Genomic DNA, 18,979 nt, shown 5'->3' with positions numbered 1-18,979 from the left:
AGATTGAATACAGCATTTACAGCATGGGTGTCAAACTCGCTGCATCACATGATGTGTCGCAACGTATCATGACTTTTTTTGCATTGGCAGAGCTGGGGTGGGCGCAGCCTCCTTATGATGCAACCAGCCCACGGGCCGGCACTTTGACACCCCTGATTTACAGCCTCCTCACAAATACAATTTGTTTTAAAATTGAAGCCTGTAAATAATGTAATTTGTGTCCATTAATCAATAAAGTCCGAACAGAAACATCATAAACTGAATAGGTTTCATTTTCAACATTTACTTTGTCCTGTTTTTGCAACAGAAAGTTACCAAACAGTAGTGAACAGTAGTGAATAAAGTAGTGAACTTTATTAAGCTCAAGCTTAGTATCTCTGATATGCTGTAAACAAAAAACTGCATATGTTAAAAATCTGCCACTAGACTATATTGACCCCTACCTCAAGTAAAAGATGACTGCCAACTAGTACTTATTGACCCCTACCTCAAGTAAAAGATGACTGCCAACTAGTACTTATTGACCCCTACCTCAAGTAAAAGATGACTGCCAACTAATAATCACTTCTAAATCACATTCCTTTAATGGCATGGAAGTATTACCTATTTGATCAAAGATCTGTATTATGCAGTTTGCAACAGGAAGGAAAATACATCAAAGTTGACATAATGGCACAATAGTACATAGGTTGTAATGTATTTATAAGGGAAAAGAGCTAAATCACTACAGTGATATATTATAACCAAGTGCTTATTGAGGTGGTTATTAAGTGAATCACATAGTTGTTAAGTGATTAACAACTTAAAGTGATTAACAACTTAAAGTGATTTCCAGTCACTTTTTTCAGTGTTGTGGTAACTTTATTTATTTTATTTATCAAATTTAGATACTAAAACTTCATATAGTTGAAATATCCTGGAGCAGGATATCAGAGGACTGGAAAAGAGCTGATGTAGTTCCCCTCTTCAAAAAAGGAAAAAAAATAGATCCAGGAAACTACAGACCTATCAGCCTGACCTGAATACCTGGGAAGATTCTGGAAAAGAATCAAGCAACAAATCAGCGAACACCTAGAAGCAAACAAAGTCATAACCAAAAGCCAAAATGGGTTTGTCAAAAACAGATCATGTCAGACAAATCTTATTGCATTCTTTGACCAGGTGACAAAATTACTGGACCAGAGGAATGCTGTGAATATAATTTACTTGGACTTCAGTAAGGCATTTGAAGTAGACCACAACCTAATATTTGATAAGATAGAAAAATGTGGATTAGACACCATCACCACCAGATGGATTTGTAACTGGCTGACCAACCACACTCAATGTGTAGTCCTCAATGGAACTGCATCTACATGGAGGGAAGTATGCAGTGGGGTATCCCAAGGTTCTGTTTTAGGCCCAATATCCTTCAACATCTTCATCAATTATTTGGATGAGGGGATAGATAGGGAACTGATTAAATGTGCAGACAACACTAAGCTGGCAGGAATAGCCAAAACTCCAGAAGATAGGCTCAAGATACAGAAGGATCTTGACAGACTTGAACATTGAGCGCTATCTAACAAAATGAAATTCAGTAGTGAAAAAAGTAAGATTCTACATTTGGCAACAAAAACCAAATGCACAGTCAGGGGTCGGCAACTTGGACCCATTTCCCACAAAAAAGAAAACACTGGGAGCCACAAAACCCTTTTGATATCCAAAATTAAGATAACACTACATATATCGTTCTTTACCTTTACGCTATGTATAAAAAACTATAGTGTGTTGTATTTATGAAATCAATGAATGCTACAAAGAAAATATTTTTTTATTTCTGCATGCAACAAAAGCATTTTGAACTCCAAAAAAAAGACGCTGGGTCAAAGGTTACTTTCAAATAAATTACTCAATGTCTATTTGAGTCCTCCTCATATTTATGAAATAAAATGCTGGTGCAAACTATAAAAACTACAAATAGAAAAATAGAAAAGAAAAAAATTGTGGGGGGGAGAAAAGGACAGGAGAAAGAGGGGAAAAAAATCTTTCCCCTTCATCCCAACAGGTAAAAACAATTTTAGTAGCTTATCTACCATACCTCATCTCTTAATTAAAAAAAATCAAAATATTTCATTAAATGTTCTTTACTAAAAGTCCAGAAAAGACAACCACATATATTCATATTCTCTCTCTCTCTCCCCCCCCTCCCCTCATCCTGGGTATCCCAGAAAACCTCCAGGATAACTCAGGGGGGAGGGTTACCTCTCTTGGCATCCATTTCTCTCCTGAGGCCAGTTCACATCTGCCACAATCTAAATTCCCTGTGAGGTAGGAAGCAGAATCCAAAGCACTTTTCTGGCTCTCTCTTCCTGGTTGAATTGGGGGCTCCATCCCAGGACACGGCTGGGCTCTGTGGACCCCCTCAGTGGGGGTTGACCCTCCAGCTCTGACCAGTGAGCGGCACAGCCAACCCCCCTTGGAAGACCCTCAAAGCTGCTCAGCAGGGCTCCCTTCGGAACAAAGACCCGGAGCTGAGCAGAATCAGGAAGACACCCCGGGATCTTACAGAAGACCCAATTCCCTGGCCTGCCCATCTGGGGACCCCACCGCTTGGGGGGGAAGCCCAGCACCAGGCCATGGGGGGAACCGGGCTCCCAGGACCCCCTGCCCCAAGGAGAGGAACCCCCAACATGTGCCGATCCTTCCAGATGACCCTTCTTCCCTCTGGCTCTGGGGCTCCTACAGTGCCCGGCCTCCTCCCCCCCCAGCTCCGAGCCAGGCTCCCCGGGAAACCACGGGACCCCGGCAGGTGTGTGGTTGGGATGGGCTGGAGAGGGGTCCTTCCACTCCAATTGGTTTCCTCCCCTTTTCAGAAACAGCACCCAAAAGGAAGGATGGAGCAAGCTTCCCCTGCAGGGGATCCGGCGCTCATTGCCTACTTCCCTTTCCCAGGCGGGGGTCTCCCAGTGGATCCACCAGGCTGGTGAGAGGTCCTTGAGAGAGAAGCTGCCGTGGCCTCCCCTCCCATCTCCCAGTGGGCTTCAGGTGGAGCGTGGGACTTCGGGGGCAACTCCGAAAGGGGCCCCTGGCCCTAAATGGGGCAGACCCCTTTCTTGGGGCCACGGCTTGCGGGACGGCTGGCCCGCTCAGCGGAGGCTCCAGTGGGCTGCTCCCAGGGGGGATCCCAGGGCTGCCCTGTGCGGCTCCCTGGCCATGTGCACCTTGGATGGGGCCAGCCCAGGAAAGGGACTTCCTGGCTGCGCTTCTCCCAGGGGGTAGGGCGCCCAGGCACAGGGCCAATCAGAAGCCCTGCGAGGGAGAGAGAGAGAGAGAGAGAGAGAGAGAGAGAGAGAGAGAGAGAGAGAGAGAGAGAGAGAGAGAGAGAGAAGGGAAGCGCAAGTGCCTGTCTCTGCAAATGGTGGAGGAGGACTGGGAGCCGTAGGAGAAGGCTGAAAGCTGTGGGTTGCCGACCTGTGGTACAGGTGGTACCTGGCTCAATAGTAGTAACTGTAAGAGGGATCTTAAGAGTCCTAGTGGACAATCACTTAAATATGAGCCTGCAGTTGACTGCAGCCAAAAGAGGAGTAGAATCAAGATCGCATGAAGTGTTAATAGCACTTTACAATGCCTTGGTAAGACCACACTTGGAATACTGCATCCAGTTTTGGTTGCCATGATGTAAAAAAGATGTTGAGACTCTAGGAAAAGTGCAGAGAAGAGCAACAAAGATGATTAGGGAACTGGAGGCTAAAACATATAAATAGTGGTTGCTGGAATTGGATGTATTTAGTTTAATGAAAAGAAGGACTAGGGGTGACATGATAGCAATGTTCCAATATCTCACGGGTTGTCACAAAGAAGAGGGAGTCAAGCTATTCTCCAAAGCAGTTGAAGGCAGGAGAAGAAGCAATGGATGGAAACTAATCAAGGAGAGAAACAACCTAGAATTAAGGAGAAATTTCCTTACAGTTAAAACAATCAATCAGTGGAACAGCTTGCCTCCAGAAGTTGTGAACGCTCCAACACTGGATGTTTTTAAAAGGGACTGGACAACCATTTGTCTGAAATGGTATAGGGTTTTCTGCCTGAGCAGGGGGTTGGACGAGAAGACCTCCAAGGTCCCTTCCAACACTGTTATTCTGTAAAGTGCACTTTCAGTTTTCAATTTGGTGGAAGGTTGTGATTCTTAGTTGTGTTTTAACTGTGTAAGCTACCAAGAGTCATATGCAAGTGAGATGGGCAGCCATTATAAACAGATAACTATAGTCCTTACACAATGTTTTTGTAAAATAAGAAAATCAGCATACCATTTATAAGGTATGGATGGTTGCAGCATTTTCTCAGTTCCATCATAGTGTTTAACAGATTAGGAACATTTGCTTGGCCACCTCCTTTTGACAAAAATGCAAAATTCTTTTCAAGAATAGCTCTGTAGTATTTTTTCTGAATGTTTGTCAATTCAACTTCAATAATCGTTTCTTCCTTGGGTGCCAAGTTCTTTTCCACATCTTCTTTCAGCCGTCTTAACATCATTGGTTTTAAAATTGCTTGAAGTTTCTGAACCTGATAAAATACCGTAAATGTTTATATTACAATTTGCAATTCCTATTATAAATATCCTTATATATTAGGTACATCTTCCCATAATTTCTTATTATGCTGCAATTTTTGGGAAAATAAAAATATTTCCATAATTACTATTATCATTCATAAACAGTGTTTACAGAATAACTTTATTACAGTAAGAGTAACTTCATTACAGTAAGTACTCTATTTAACAGATGATTTGGGGAAATGAGTTTCTGTTAAATCCAAATATTCATTAAATCAGAATTTACATCATTTGCATAATTACATAATTGACATGACTGGTGTCATTTGCAGTAAAACCCCAATTTAATAGAAACATGCTTGCTATAATGCACATTATCCTGTTAATGGAATGAATTCTGAACTATAGAACATTTGTCCTATTTATACCAAGTCTGGTAAAAAGATATCTTTTAAAAAGATTGTTTACTAACATATAGTAAACACTGTAGTAATTAACATAGATAATTCAAACACTCAGAGCAATTAAAATGCATTAGAGATGTTATATGACTAAAGAAATCTTAATTGTATTAGATTTAATCATGCCAATATTTTTCAAAATGAATAATTAAATTATAATAAATAAAAAGGCCCATGTGATACAAAAGTGCAGACAAATCCTTGTTCATTACACACTATATTTATAAACAATATATTATCTTCTCCAATATAATTTTATATTGCTATCATACGAGCTAGAATATTAGTAATATTTTTGCATACCGGTACTTTATTTAAAAAACCTATTTATCAGGTTTCTTCGATCTAATGAACTCCAGATGTACTCAATTAACAGCTGAATTTTTAAATGCTATAAAAATCATTGTGTTTTTAAATACTTGGTATTATATTTCTTTGTCTTTTACATATCACTGTAAATATTAATACATTTTAATAATAGGCTGACTCTTATGTTCCAGTAAAGTCACTAAATAGTTTACATTTACCCAGAATCTCTTTAAAAATTGCATATTTTTTTTTAAATTTGCTGCCGGCATCAATTTCCCTTCGCCCTGTGCGTTCCCACAGAGAGGGCCTCCTCAGGGTGCCACCGATCAGAGAATGTCGATTGGTGGCCCCCAGGGGGAGATCCTTCTCTGTGGGTGCCCCGGAGCTATGGAATCAGTTACCGGTTGAGCTCCGGATGGCGCCCGATCTTCGCTCCTTTCGCCGCGATCTAAAAACATTCTTATTCGAACAAGCCGGCCTGGCCTGATGGGGGATTGGTGGGGTTTTTATTGTTGTTTTATTGGGGTTTTAATATTGTATTGACTGTTTTTAGTGGGCATATATTTAATCCTTTTTTAATTTTTGTAACTTTGTATTTTTATTCTTGCCTTGTTCACCGCCCTGAGTCCTTCGGGAGAAGGGCGGTATATAAATATTATTAAATAAATAAATAAATAAATTTTACATTTATTTTGGACAATAATAAAGTGTAAAACCTACTGGAGGTAAAATAGTTTGGTTCAAATAAAATAGTAAAATAGTTTGGTTCAAATAAAAACAAAGTTACTCTAATGGAGTTTTTCAAAATTGGTGACTATTATTTTTTAATGTTTCTTTAATATTTCAAAACTAAATTAAACTGTATTTTTCAGCATAATTTTATGCAGTTTTATCCAGATGTAGAGCACCAAATACGAAGATAAATGGGATTTACTTGCAGATACAGTAAATGCATTTTGAATGGCTACGTACTACGTACTATGTACCAGTCTGGGATCACCATAGCATACTGTTAAAATAATTTTATCCAAAACAAATGCAAGAAATATTCTAACATTGCTTTTCTTCATTCCATAAAAGAGAAATGAGTCTCTTTCTGTCCTTCCTCTTTTGTCCTTGAAATGAGAAACTTCATGTTAAACTGAAAACTTCATTCCTGGTTGCTCAGATTTAGCTGGCCTTTGAGACCAGTAATTGGAGGAATGTCACACTATGCAATATTACTTGGGGGGGGGTTGTTTGTTTTGACTAGAGAACAAGTATAGAATACATTTCAATGGTGTCATCTGCACTGTCCTGGAAATTTGTCCAGATATTTCTGAACAGAAGCTTCAAAAGAACACATTAAGAGAAGGTTTATTTCTATGAGCTCCTGCATGCATACAGGAGTAGGGATTGATAGAAACAGCCCATACCTCCTTTCCCCTCTCCCCATGATGAAGCATATACACTGAAATAAAAAGCAGCACCAATATACCAATTTTTCAAACTGAGGAAGAGGGAAAACTGACTGATTCTTCTCAAAAGGTTAGGTTTCAGAGGTTTGCCTTATGTTATCCATATATTTACATTTATGATTACTCTAAGAAGGAGGCTAAGTATCTTGCTACCTAAGCAATCATGAGGACTTTTAGAACATTTTACTAAGAAGTATTCTCCATGTCTGTCTGATACAATGCTTTGAACTTTCTGATACAATGCTTTGAGCTTTTTTCTAGTTTTGTATACTGCCCAGAGTGTACATTGAAGTTGGGTGGCATATATAGGTAGGTAGGTAGGTAGGCAGGCAGGTAGGTGGGTAGACAGACAGACAAATATAATAAATTATTTTGCTTTCTTTTCTTGTCCCATTACTTTTTTTGTACCAATTGACATTATTTTCATATAATTGGAAAAATATATTGTGGAATAATTTACCTGTTCCTCAGTTTTTAGATCACCGAATTCTTGCATGAAAGTGGTTTCTGAAGGAAAACGACTTGGTTCCAAGAAATGGAGCAAGCTAAAAAGCTCTTCTACAGTATTTTGCAAAGGAGTGCCTGTTAGAAGCACTTTGTGTTCCTGCAAAAAATAAGAGAACAAAAACTGTCAAATGTATTTATTAAATTTTTATGCTACCCATCTACAAGCAAATATTTCAACTTGTTTCATGTCCATTTTTTCCTACTGCAGTTTAGATATTATCAGTGGATTCTCTAAAGCAGGCATGTCAAACGTATAACGACTTCTTCCCCACTGCCGGCAATAGGGTGGGCGTGGTTTTTGCGTGATGCATCTGGCCCATGGGCTGGGAGTTTGACATGCCTGCTCTAAAGTGTGCTAATGAATTATAAGTGTTTCATAGCATTCTCTTAAGCAGGAAAATGTCAAGAATGTTAACAAAACTGGAATTCAAATGGACAGAATTAAAAGACTTTTCTTTGAGATTTAAGAATATCAGTACCCACCAGGTCCATCATTTTGAGCCCTTCTAGCAGCTTACAATTTCTGTTCTTCAGCCTGTGAGCTTCATCAATGATCACACATCGCCACGGAATGTTACGGAGCTCAGGACAATCAGTCAAAATCATTTCAAATGTTGTAATGATCGCATTAAATCTGTATGATCCTTTAATTGCACGACCCTAAAAGCATAGAGATTATTATGTAATTATTATATGTGGTTAAAACAACCTTATGCATGGTTCAAATGCTTTCTTTCAAAATAAAAACATTTTACTGACTAATGATAATAGAATTGTGGATAATATCTAAATCCTGCTCTTAAATCCAAAGAATTTCCTTTAGAAATTGAAAGTCACTGTAACATTATGGATTCTTTATAAATGCTACCAACAGTACCAAATATTCTATGGAATACTGATAATGTGACAATGTGGAAAGAGAGCCATATTAATAGCTTGGATTTGCATAAACAATCTGCCTTCTCTCAACTTCACTCACAATATTTTTTTACTTTTATTTATTAAATTTATATATCACCCATCTAGCCTAGAGGCAACTCTAAGTGGCTTACAGAGTAAAAACATCAAAGTAAAACTTTAAAATATTAAGGTCATAAATATGAATATTAACATTAATATTAAATTTATATCTTGATAAAAGTAACTGCAGCACACAAAAGCCTGTGATTTTTAATAAAATATGTTAGTTGGAAAAAGTGTTACCAGATTCTTCTAGATTTTTTTGATATGATAGAAAAATGTACTTATAAATTAGGGTTAGGGTTAGGGTTAGAGAATGGAAAAACTGTATTGTACTGTTTTAAATCCCCTAATTTAGGAAACCTTAATAAAGTAAGATTTATGTGTGCAGAATTTATGGAAAACATTTCCTTTTGGCAACCCCTTTTCTAATCCTGATTTTATTTTTTGAAGCAATGAAAGGCAATAACCAACAAGAGAAATACAGTAGTTATTTGAAGTCATCTTTTATTACACTAATAACTTTTACCTGTGGGTCTTTGAAGTACATTTCATATGTCTGAATCATCCTTCGACTGGCTTGGCTCCCATGATATACAACAACATTCAACTCTGTCCAGGTACGGAATTCTCTTTCCCAATTGGGGATTGTAGACAATGGGGCAATAACCAAAAATGGACCATGGATTCCTTTTAAATATATCTCATAGAGAAATGTAATGGACTGGATAGTTTTTCCCAATCCCATTTCATCTGCTAAAATGCAGTTGCGCCTGCAATGTATAAATTCTGAAATTATAATTCAGCGTCTCAAATGAGATTAACAAAACAAAACATACTTCCTTATTTATTTGACTGTAAGAATCCAATGTATCATAAGGAAACTTACTTTTAGGAATGAAATAGTGTTAACTCAAACATCATTCTTAAATCAGAAAAAAACACTTCCAAGGTTTAATACAAAGTCATGCACAGAAAAAATACACACACATGGGGGGAGATGGGAGAGAGAGAGAGAGAGAGAGAGAGAGAGAGAGAGAGAGGGCACAGAGAGACAGAGAGAACATAGTTCCAGAAGTTGGTATTTTATTAATCAGATCATTAAAATACCCTGTATTTTAAAATATTTAGGGATATTAAATTTGAACAGTCAAACTATACTGTTTTACAATGAATACATGTTACATACGTGTTGTACCAGTTGAAAAGAAGCCAGTTTACTCCTTCCAACTGGTATTCCCTGAGTTTGTTGTTGTTTTTATATTCTCTGGAACATTCTGATTTCTTCCAGTCATCAGCAGGAGGTCGCTCCTATTTCAAATACAACAAATCATATTAGTGGTTTCCACAAACCACATTATTAACCTACTATTAAAAACATTTTCAATAGAAAGCTAAATCTTACCACACGTTCTGTTTCTGGCTCCCTAGCCACTAGTCTCTCATATTCTTCAATCTTAGCTTGATCTATGTCTTGCTTTAATTCCCATGTGCTGTCTTCATATGGAAGTGAACACCATTTCACCAAATAATGACTCACAGGCTTTTTTTAGGGAAAAAACCAAACAAAATGATTATATGAAAGTCAATGAATATGATCAATGGCATTGGAATTTTTTAAACTAAATAAAACTTAGCATATTTCATTGAACTTCTATTTTTAATGAAAAAACAGCACATAAATTAAGAAAGTATTTTGTTACATCACTTTTAAAGTTACTGATTGCTAACCTATAATTCCAATTCTTAGAGTGACCATCTGTGAATTAACCGATGCCTGACCTTACGGAAAACTAAATAAGGGCTCTCAGAAGAATACACAAAGTTCATTGGTAAGTGTGCTGAATCAGTAAGGAAAGTGGTTTTCCAAGAGAGCAGTTGCAATGAGTATGGAACCAGAAGTTCAAATGGTTTTGATGGGCCAGGGTGAGCACAGTAGAAAGATTCCAAGACAGCATAATAAATAGCTGAGGTAGAAAAACACTTGAACCACTTAACAGTAATCCTTATAAAAATCTGGCAACTAAAAATCATACCCCTGTTAAGCTGAAACTACAGCTAGATTTTCCCCCCTTTTTTCCTTTAAATTTTAAGTTCTCTCTCAAGGCTCTAGCAAGCTCTATTTTTAAGCATAAGTTTTCTGTGTAGAATATTTTGTGAAAGCTCACATGTGTTCTACTGTAGGTGAGAAACATGAAACTGATCATTTCCAAGCCACATATTTGAGCGTCATCACATCTGGATGAACCATTTTTTTCTCCCCTTCAATCGTGTGCAAATCTTGGAGATTGCCTGGACAAGTCCCTGCCTGCTTTTTTGGGAAGGTTTTTCAGAAGCAGTCACATATATATACACATATGCCAGACAGCAGTCCGCACAAACAAGCAAAGCTCAATCTGTGGGATGCAGACAGCATACAAAACCACACCCCCTCCAGTCCGCAGAAAAACCTCTCTCCACGTAACTGGTCACTGATGCCGAAAAGGTTGGGGACCTCTGATCTATCTAATTTGAAAGTCTGAAAAAAATCACCCAAATGGGAGAATGAGTAGGGTGCTCAATCTGGACTATTTTTAATAGTCCCTTATTTTGTATCAGAAGAAACTTGAAAGTTGGTGTGCCTTGAATATTCTTAGATGTTCCATTTAGTTTATATAAATATGAGAGTCTTCCTTATTTAAGGGCACTGCACTTGCCATGATTATAGTGTATTCCCTACCAAGTGTTTGAAGCATTGGTATCTATTATCCATAGAAAACGGAATAGAAAAACCAAGAACTATCCATAAAATTGTAGGGGAATGAGCAAACTGTGCTAAGAGAATCAAAAGTGCTGCTTAGAATCCCAGCTTGGTCTCCTATGGATTTGCTGCATGGATCTACCTGATTTGAAGAATGTCCTATGTTTTGATCCCATCTAATAACATACGGTACATCTTCCCCTGAACAATATGATCCTCCATAAATACCAAAATTTTGGTTTCAGACATAGCCTAGCATGCCTATAGTTAGTTGGTCTTCAATCTAAATAAACCATAGCAAATCTTGAACTCAGACCCAAGTGTCTTGTGAGAGTTCGTGGAAATGAAGCCATGTGTGATGCTTGAAGGGCAACTGAACTACTCAAGGCTTCTGCAGCACAGTCTCTGGAGTAATGAACAACATTTACTGACCAGTTGTTATTTCCTTGTTATCAAGCATAAAAGCAAAGACAAAGGAAACCTTTTCATAAAGAAAATGCAAGTATTTAGTGAGACAAGTCTAGTAATTTATTATCCTGAGGAACAATGAAGCTGAAGAATAAAATTTCCAACCTGCTCAGTCAGGTTTTCTCCCTGTTTGTTTACCACCAGATCTGAATGTTGCTAGTTTACTGTCACTGAGGTTGAAATATTTTAAGTATTATTGACTTTAAAGAAACCACAGTCCTCCTCTAGCACCTAATATAGGTTTTCAGGCCTCTTGGATCATGAAGATACTTTTTTGCTTTAAGCAAGATATATTTGTTTGTTTGTTCACTTGTTCATTCACTCATTTATCATATGGCACATTTTAAGCAATAATCTGTGGCCAACAAGTAACACTGTGGAATCTTTTACCAGCTAAAAATACCAGATCCTAAATGGTCTATCTCTAGTTTGAACAAAGTTACATTTCAAATAATTTCCTCAGTGTATGATCTAATGATTTCATGAACAATATCAGTGCTTGATCACCAACATCTGCATTCATATTTATTTCAATTTATATAATCACCCACACACCAAACAACATGGGCAGATAATAAGGTTTAAAAATAATACATACATACACACATACACATATATACATATACACATACATGTATATCAGTTTTATAAGGGTTATAAAAATATATATAAAGCCAGCAAAAAATATATGTTCTACATCAGCGATCATCAAACTTCCCGGCTTTGCAGATTGGTGGAGCAGGGGCAGGGGATGGTTCCATGCAAACAGCAGGCGAACGCACATAGCTCCATTTGCACGAGTGGCAGGCATGCACATCCACTGCTCAAATGGAGCTTCATGCATGCACTCGCCCACTATTCGCGCAAGTGGAGCTGCACATGTCTGTGCTCACCTGTCACCTCCACAGCCCAATTCCAAATGTTTTGGAAAGACTGGATTTACACTGCTCATCTACTAATCCAGACATGTCAAACTCGTGACATCATGTGACATCGCACAACATATCAGAGCTTTTTCCCCATTGCTGGCAATGGGATGGGCACGGTTTCCTGGTGTCACGTCTGGCCCGCAGGCCGGCAGTTTGACACCCCTGTACTAATCTATAGACAACCACCTAGAAAGAAGGACTAATAATATTAACCATGCTGACAAATACAAGAAATTTTGACCAAGAACCAGTTGGAGCCTCCAATAGATGAACTATAACTAAGACTGCTGGTTGTGAATGTGATACAAAAGAGCAAGTGAAACTCAGTCCATAGAAGTGTATTTCTTATTTGTTACATTTACTGTTGTCCAGAAATATGCTGATGCAAGCGCTAAAGGCAAAAATGAAAATAAAGCTTTTCTACCTTGATTTACCTGGGCACAATGTAAAACAAATCCAGTGAAATCCATATGAAGAAATTATAGAAGACTGTGATATTTATAATATGGATAGTGTGTTGCCTCTAAAAGATGTGGAAAATACAGATAAGAGAGATCTGCTCCAATTAATGAAGGAATTGATACTGGACTATACAACAACAAATTTTAAGTGAGGCCACTTCTTCTATAGAAAACAAATCAGGAAGCCCACCACTATCAAGTAGTACATTTCTCTACAAGAGACATGTCAAACTTGTGACGTCATGTGATGTCGTGCAACGTATCGGGACAGTTTTGCCATTGCTGGCAATGGGGTGGACGCGGCTTCTGCATAATGTATCCTGCCCATGGGCTGGCAGTTTGACACCCCTGCTCTACAAGATTAGAAAAGGGAAATTATAGTAATAAAGTGATATAGGTGTTAGGGTGAATATTTGCAGGACCAAATGCAAAATTGCAATTGAGGAAAAACCAATAAACAAATTTTGGATTGTTGTCATTTGCAAAATCCATTTCAAAATAAAAACAAAAAATAACAAAAACCCACCCAAGATGAACTGCCAAGAACTATCACTGGAACACTGAAAACACAAATGTTCTTTGAACCAAAGCCAAAATTCTGCTATAGAAGATGCTCTGGAATACACAAGTCTCCTGCCAAAAACCTTAGATCTGAATTCTGTGTAGTATGAGCTAATATGCACAAGGAGAATATGTATAGTAAACTACAATGCCCACAATGAATAAGATGATGTAATACTTTAAAATAATGATTTTCCTGAATATTGAACATAGTGAAATTATTTTCCCCACAAATTTAAAAATAAATAATCCATTCTAACTTTTTTCTCTCATGATCCTCCCCACTTTTAAAAACCATGTAGTAGCTCAAAAGGACTTGATTTATATGGGTTACATTTCAATATTTACTGAATTAAAAATTAAAACTGACACATTCACTGCTGCTACTGATTCTCACAATTATTTGATGGGGTTTTTAGTTTATATTACTAAAATTCTCATGTCTTTAACTGGGTGAAACAGTGTATCATGGAGCAACAACTCTTAAACCAAGGTACCTCAGATGGTCTATCTTACAGAATATGCCCAAAATCTATATGTATTTAATTACATTTTCATTTTATGTGAACCTTTTATAGGGAAAACAATAAAAATAAGTTATATTCAAAAAGCAAATATAATAGTATTACTACATAAGCCAAACTTTAAAGATTCCTTGACACACAAATGCCGTGTGTATTACAAAATAAAATTCTGACATTATTACAAAATTATCTTCCTCATTTTCTATTCCCATATTTTACATATTGTTGTGACATATTGGTATCATTCATAAAAACTGATGTATAAATGTTTTGTCCAGATGAAATATATAAATGTTCAAGTACAGGTAATCTTTAAATTTACAACCATAATAGAGATTGCCCATCATGGTTGTAAGTTGTGACAGTTGAAAAATAGGTCAGTCATGTGACCCAATTTTACAACTTTTTCTGATGTCATTAAATCAACTCTGTGGTCATTAAGTGGACCAATGGTTTGCTAAGAGCCTGGTTTTGCTAAAAATTGAAAGTAAAAACCTTTAATTTTTCAGCAAAACAATCTTAAACTACGGTCACATGACTGCAGGATGCTGCAAACGGCTATCAATGAGACACAGTTGCTGAGCACCCGAAGTTCAATCACATGATTGTGACCATCGGAGCTTCAAATCTGGGTTGTAAGTAGCTTCCCCATGATCATTGTAACTTCAAACGGCTGTTAAGCAACCAATTGTTAAGACAAGGACCACCTGCAGTATAATTTAAAAATTAATACATACCCAAAAATGTAACAGAAACACCCACTACAATAAATGAAAATGAAAATAGCTTTAGCAATATATGGCATAATTCATTTTAATTTACTAGCAAACAAGTGCATTTTTAAAAAATGAATAAATAAACTCACCTCTCCATTATCATCTTTGCTATGTGAAATATCCATTATTCGGTCAACTTCAACATAATCTGGATTAAAAAGTTCATCATCTATCTATTCAAGAGCAAGCATGGATAAAGGAAAAAAACAGTCAATAAAACAGTAGCTACACTGTAATACAAAATAAATGTTTGGTAAACTAACTGAAGTGCAACAATCCAGAATGATAGCTTCTCTGTGAGAATTGAACTTCTTTCACTTTGTTAACTGAGCCTCTTAATTACGATGTAAAACATTTTATCATGCAAGAATGTTTAGGAATAGGAATGTTTAGGGATATTTTAAATGAAGTGGGAAATTATGATTCACTAATGAACAGCTTAAAGAGTTTATAGCATATGATGTATTTAGCATTCTTGAAGTTTGAAGCTTGCAGTATAGAAGTTGGGACTATGAAAACTAAATGCTGCAGAAATCACCTAATTACTGTTCAAATCATATTCAGAAATCATTATTCCTTGAGAATATTTCCTACTGTATGTTCGCAATGATCTTATTTTTGATATGTTCTTAACTATACATGAGAACTGCTATATGATCATGTACAAATCAAATCTATTATAAATACATACTTTTTCCTCTTATATGGAAGGGTGTGGTGTGGTGGTTTTCCCTGTTCAATCAATGTTCACAGAGACTGCCTGGACAAGTCCCTGCAGTTTTCTTGGTAAGGTTTTTCAGAAGTGCTTTGCTATTGCCTTCTTCCTAGGGCTGAGAGAAGGTGACAAGCCCAAGGTCACCCAGTTGGGTTTGTGCCTAAGGCACGGTGTCAAACTCATCACATCATGTGTCGCAATGTATCGTGACTTTTTTTGCATTGCCAGAGCTGGGGTGGGAGTGGCCTCCATTTGATACAACCGACCATGGGCTGGCAGTTTGACACCCTTGGCCTAAACTGTCCCTGGTTTCTAGTCTGAAGCCTTAACGACTACACCATACTGGCTTTCATGTGCTTATTGGTATAAGCCAGGGGTAGGCAACCTTGGCTCTTTTTATGATTCGTGGACTTCAACTCCCAGAATTCCTTAGCCAGCCATGCTGAGGGGAAAGGGAGAGGTTTCCAAGCTCAGCCATGCTGGCTCAGGAATTCTGGGAGTTGAAGTCCACGAATCATAAAAGAGCCAAGGTTGCCTACCCTTTGTATAAGCTAACAGGCAAATATTGTATTTTTCCATCTATATTATGCACCCTTGTATAAGATGCTCTGGCATGCGATTTTCTCCGTGCCGATCAGCTGTTTGGTGGAGCACTGAACAGCTGAGCCGGCAAATCTGGAAGTTTGGGCGGCCAACAATCTTGCCCCTTCCCCCCTCCCATTAGTGACAAGCCCACAGGGGTTGGACACCTGCACCAGGCAGCATGGCAACCCACACAGGCTATGCCCTGGGCTGCGAAAGTTACCATTATTTTTTCATTTATAAGACGCTGCACTTGTATAAGACACACCTGATTTTTTAAAAAACAAGTTTTATTGGTTTTTCAGTTAAAATCTACATATTTAGAAAGCATCATGATGACTGGGTAATCAGAGATTCAGTAACAGAGTTTTCAGTACATAATTCAGGTTACATTATCAAAACATCCTTCTCAATTTCCCTTAACATTTCATACAACCAGTTTATTTATTTTATTTTTATTTTTATTACATTTATATCCCGCCCTTCTCCGAAGACTCAGGGCGGCTTAAACTAATAAATTTCTAGAAATAGCATGGTCAGTTGAAAAATTTGTCAATTCAATTTCATTTAAATATATCTATGTCCTGTTATTAAAGTTTACCTAATTTTAATTGTAATTATATTATTCAAATTTAGCCTTTAACATCCCAAATAATATTCACAACCCAAATTTCCCTTATTTCATTACAGTAAAAACTATAACATCTAACATGTACACAGTGGCTGAGTAGCTATGTTCTACCTAATAAACATCGTCTGTTTCACATCCTAATACATCATACGTTACTGACAGGACTACAGCCTATGTTTATCAATCTACAACTATTTATACACAACCAGATTCTGTTTTAAATTTTAGCCAATTCTTAATTCTTAAATAGAATAATCAAATGTCTTTTAACATCAAAAGTGGGATCTATATACCAAATTTCCACTATGTCAGTGCACAAATTATAATGTCTAAAATAAGCCTAATAGATACATAAACACATTCTAGTTCTATCTCAAACATTTTCTATTTTAGATCCTGATAGATCACTGATTACTAAAAGGATAACCTTTAATGGTTCTCTAAGAACTCACTTTTTAAATCTAACTCTGGGTTTCTTTTTTTGCCAATCAGGTTTCCAAACCAAGGCCTTTGAACTGCCAGATAGGTCTCCGTTCGCTCCAATACATATTATTTGAATTGAAGGAGGCCATCTAGCCATCAGTGATCCACAAAAACCAAACCATTTGTAATCATTATGTTGTTGCCCTGTTAGTTCTAGTCTCTATATTTGTTCTAAAAACTTTATCTTCAGTTCGGTCTGGATTCTTCTTCCGTTCAGAAAACTGTCTTTGTTGATCTTCCACGTCCTCTATGTTAGCGTCACTATCTTGTACATAGTATCCCTCTAAAGTTATAGGCTCTTTTGATGGAGTCAAAAGTTGAGTATTAAGTTTTCCCATAGTTTGTTGTTGGTCCTTAAGGTTATTTGCTATAGTGATAGTTCCTTGTACTTTTAAAGTTGTCAGTTCTTTGGATAGTTGTTGCTTATATTCCTCTGTCTCAATAGTAATATCTTCCAATTTTGTTATATTCTGAAGTATAAATTCTTTAGTTGCAGTCTGGGTTTCAATTTGTGACTTAAGGTTGGCATGTAAATTATTAAATCTAGAGATAGACATCTCAGTGACTCTGTAGATTGCTTCAAGTATGAGGTTATAATCAAGCAAGGTTTGTGGCTGATCTTTCTCCATTTTGTAATAATTATAAACAGTCCTTGGTGGAAGCTATGTTTCAAACAAAAATCAGTAAAAGTCCACCTCCATAAGTCTAAGCCAAATTCATCTCCAACTGTTTCAGGTTTTTATGTTAATGCCAAGGTCAGTCCAAAATGTAAGCAAGCTTGTTTGCCAATAGTATTCACTAGATATCCCCAGAATACTTCAAATCCTTTTCAGACAGTATCTTTTTATTTCTTTTTTTTTGTCCCCTTTTTTAGACTAATAGGTAGAATAGTCCATTTCTGTAAATATAGGAACTTTGGGCCAAAACTAGAAAGGCAGTAAGTCCAATAAATCAGTATAATTTAGTAGAAGGCCTTTTCTTTTCTCTCCCAATGTAGACAAAGGCCGCTCTTGAGGAGGGTGGGGGAAAAAAATCCCTTCCCTCTCTCCTTGCAGGGGGAAGCAAATTCAAGAAGCTTTTGACAGGGAAAGTAGACAATTAGGAAAACAAGAAGGCAATTCTCACCCAGTTTTCAAGTGCTTTCAAGTGCTTTGTTGTGCTTTTGGCTTCGGCAGGAAACGGCTAAATGATGGGCCATGGGAGTGGCCGATCCTTCTTCTTCGGTTCGGAGAGTAGCTCCAAGTTGATGGGAGGGCCGCTGCCCTTCTACCACCGACTGGAGAGACCTCTCCCCCACTCATCACCCCTCCAGGGTGACTTTCGACCCCTTTACAAGGGCCCCCCGATGAAGAAATCCAGGCGACACGAGGAGCGATTCCCTCGTGCGTCTGGGAGCACCGAAAGTCCATAACCGGAAGCCCCACCTGATTTTTGAACAGGGTGTTTGCAGGAAAAAATAACGTCTTATACACGGAAAAATATGGTAAGTGAAAGGTTCAAGGATTTTCAATACATTATTTTAATTATTGGATTGGCATATTCTAAAGACAAAGATCTTGCCAATCAGTTTTGGATGACTGTTTTGGATATGTCATTGCTTGATATATCTCTTACATAGCAGCTAACTTCATCCATTAATAGTTACTTCTAAGTATCCTTTCCACTAACTTTCCACTATGAAACCTGATGTTCTACAGATCACAGACGGTTGTCAGAAGAAAACGGAGCATATAGATTTTCTTGATTCATGCCAAATCTAATCAAGTTGTAACTTCTTTTTAATTGATTATACCATGAAACGGGGGGGGGGGGGAATCTACCCAGAGAAACTATTTTGCATAGCAAGTGGTGTTTTAAATTGGACTGTCTCTAAAAATATTA

At 37.4% G+C, this 18,979-nt stretch overlaps 1 protein-coding gene across 2 annotated transcripts in view; it reads right to left on the bottom strand.

Annotated features, from left to right (window-relative positions):
• Positions 1–18,979, bottom strand: part of CHD7 (chromodomain helicase DNA binding protein 7) — a 206,207-nt gene that overhangs the window by 36,439 nt on the left and 150,789 nt on the right. Inside the window, exons 10-17 of one of the 2 annotated variants that reach the window (XM_083361195.1) lie at positions 14,777–14,860; positions 14,649–14,672; positions 9,634–9,771; positions 9,418–9,539; positions 8,758–9,001; positions 7,752–7,928; positions 7,222–7,365; positions 4,290–4,545 (exon numbers count right to left, since the gene is read on the bottom strand). In XM_083361195.1, the coding sequence (XP_083217321.1) occupies positions 4,290–4,545; positions 7,222–7,365; positions 7,752–7,928; positions 8,758–9,001; positions 9,418–9,539; positions 9,634–9,771; positions 14,649–14,672; positions 14,777–14,860 (1,189 nt within the window). The remainder of the gene's footprint in view (positions 1–4,289; positions 4,546–7,221; positions 7,366–7,751; positions 7,929–8,757; positions 9,002–9,417; positions 9,540–9,633; positions 9,772–14,648; positions 14,673–14,776; positions 14,861–18,979) is intronic. The other variant, XM_083361196.1, reaches the window with a different exon arrangement.

Source organism: Vipera ursinii, assembly GCF_947247035.1.
Source record: "Vipera ursinii genome assembly, chromosome: 3".
Lineage (NCBI taxonomy): Eukaryota > Metazoa > Chordata > Lepidosauria > Squamata > Viperidae > Vipera > Vipera ursinii.
The sequence above is the reverse complement of the archived record's forward strand: the minus strand, read 5'-3'. Positions and strand labels throughout refer to the sequence as shown.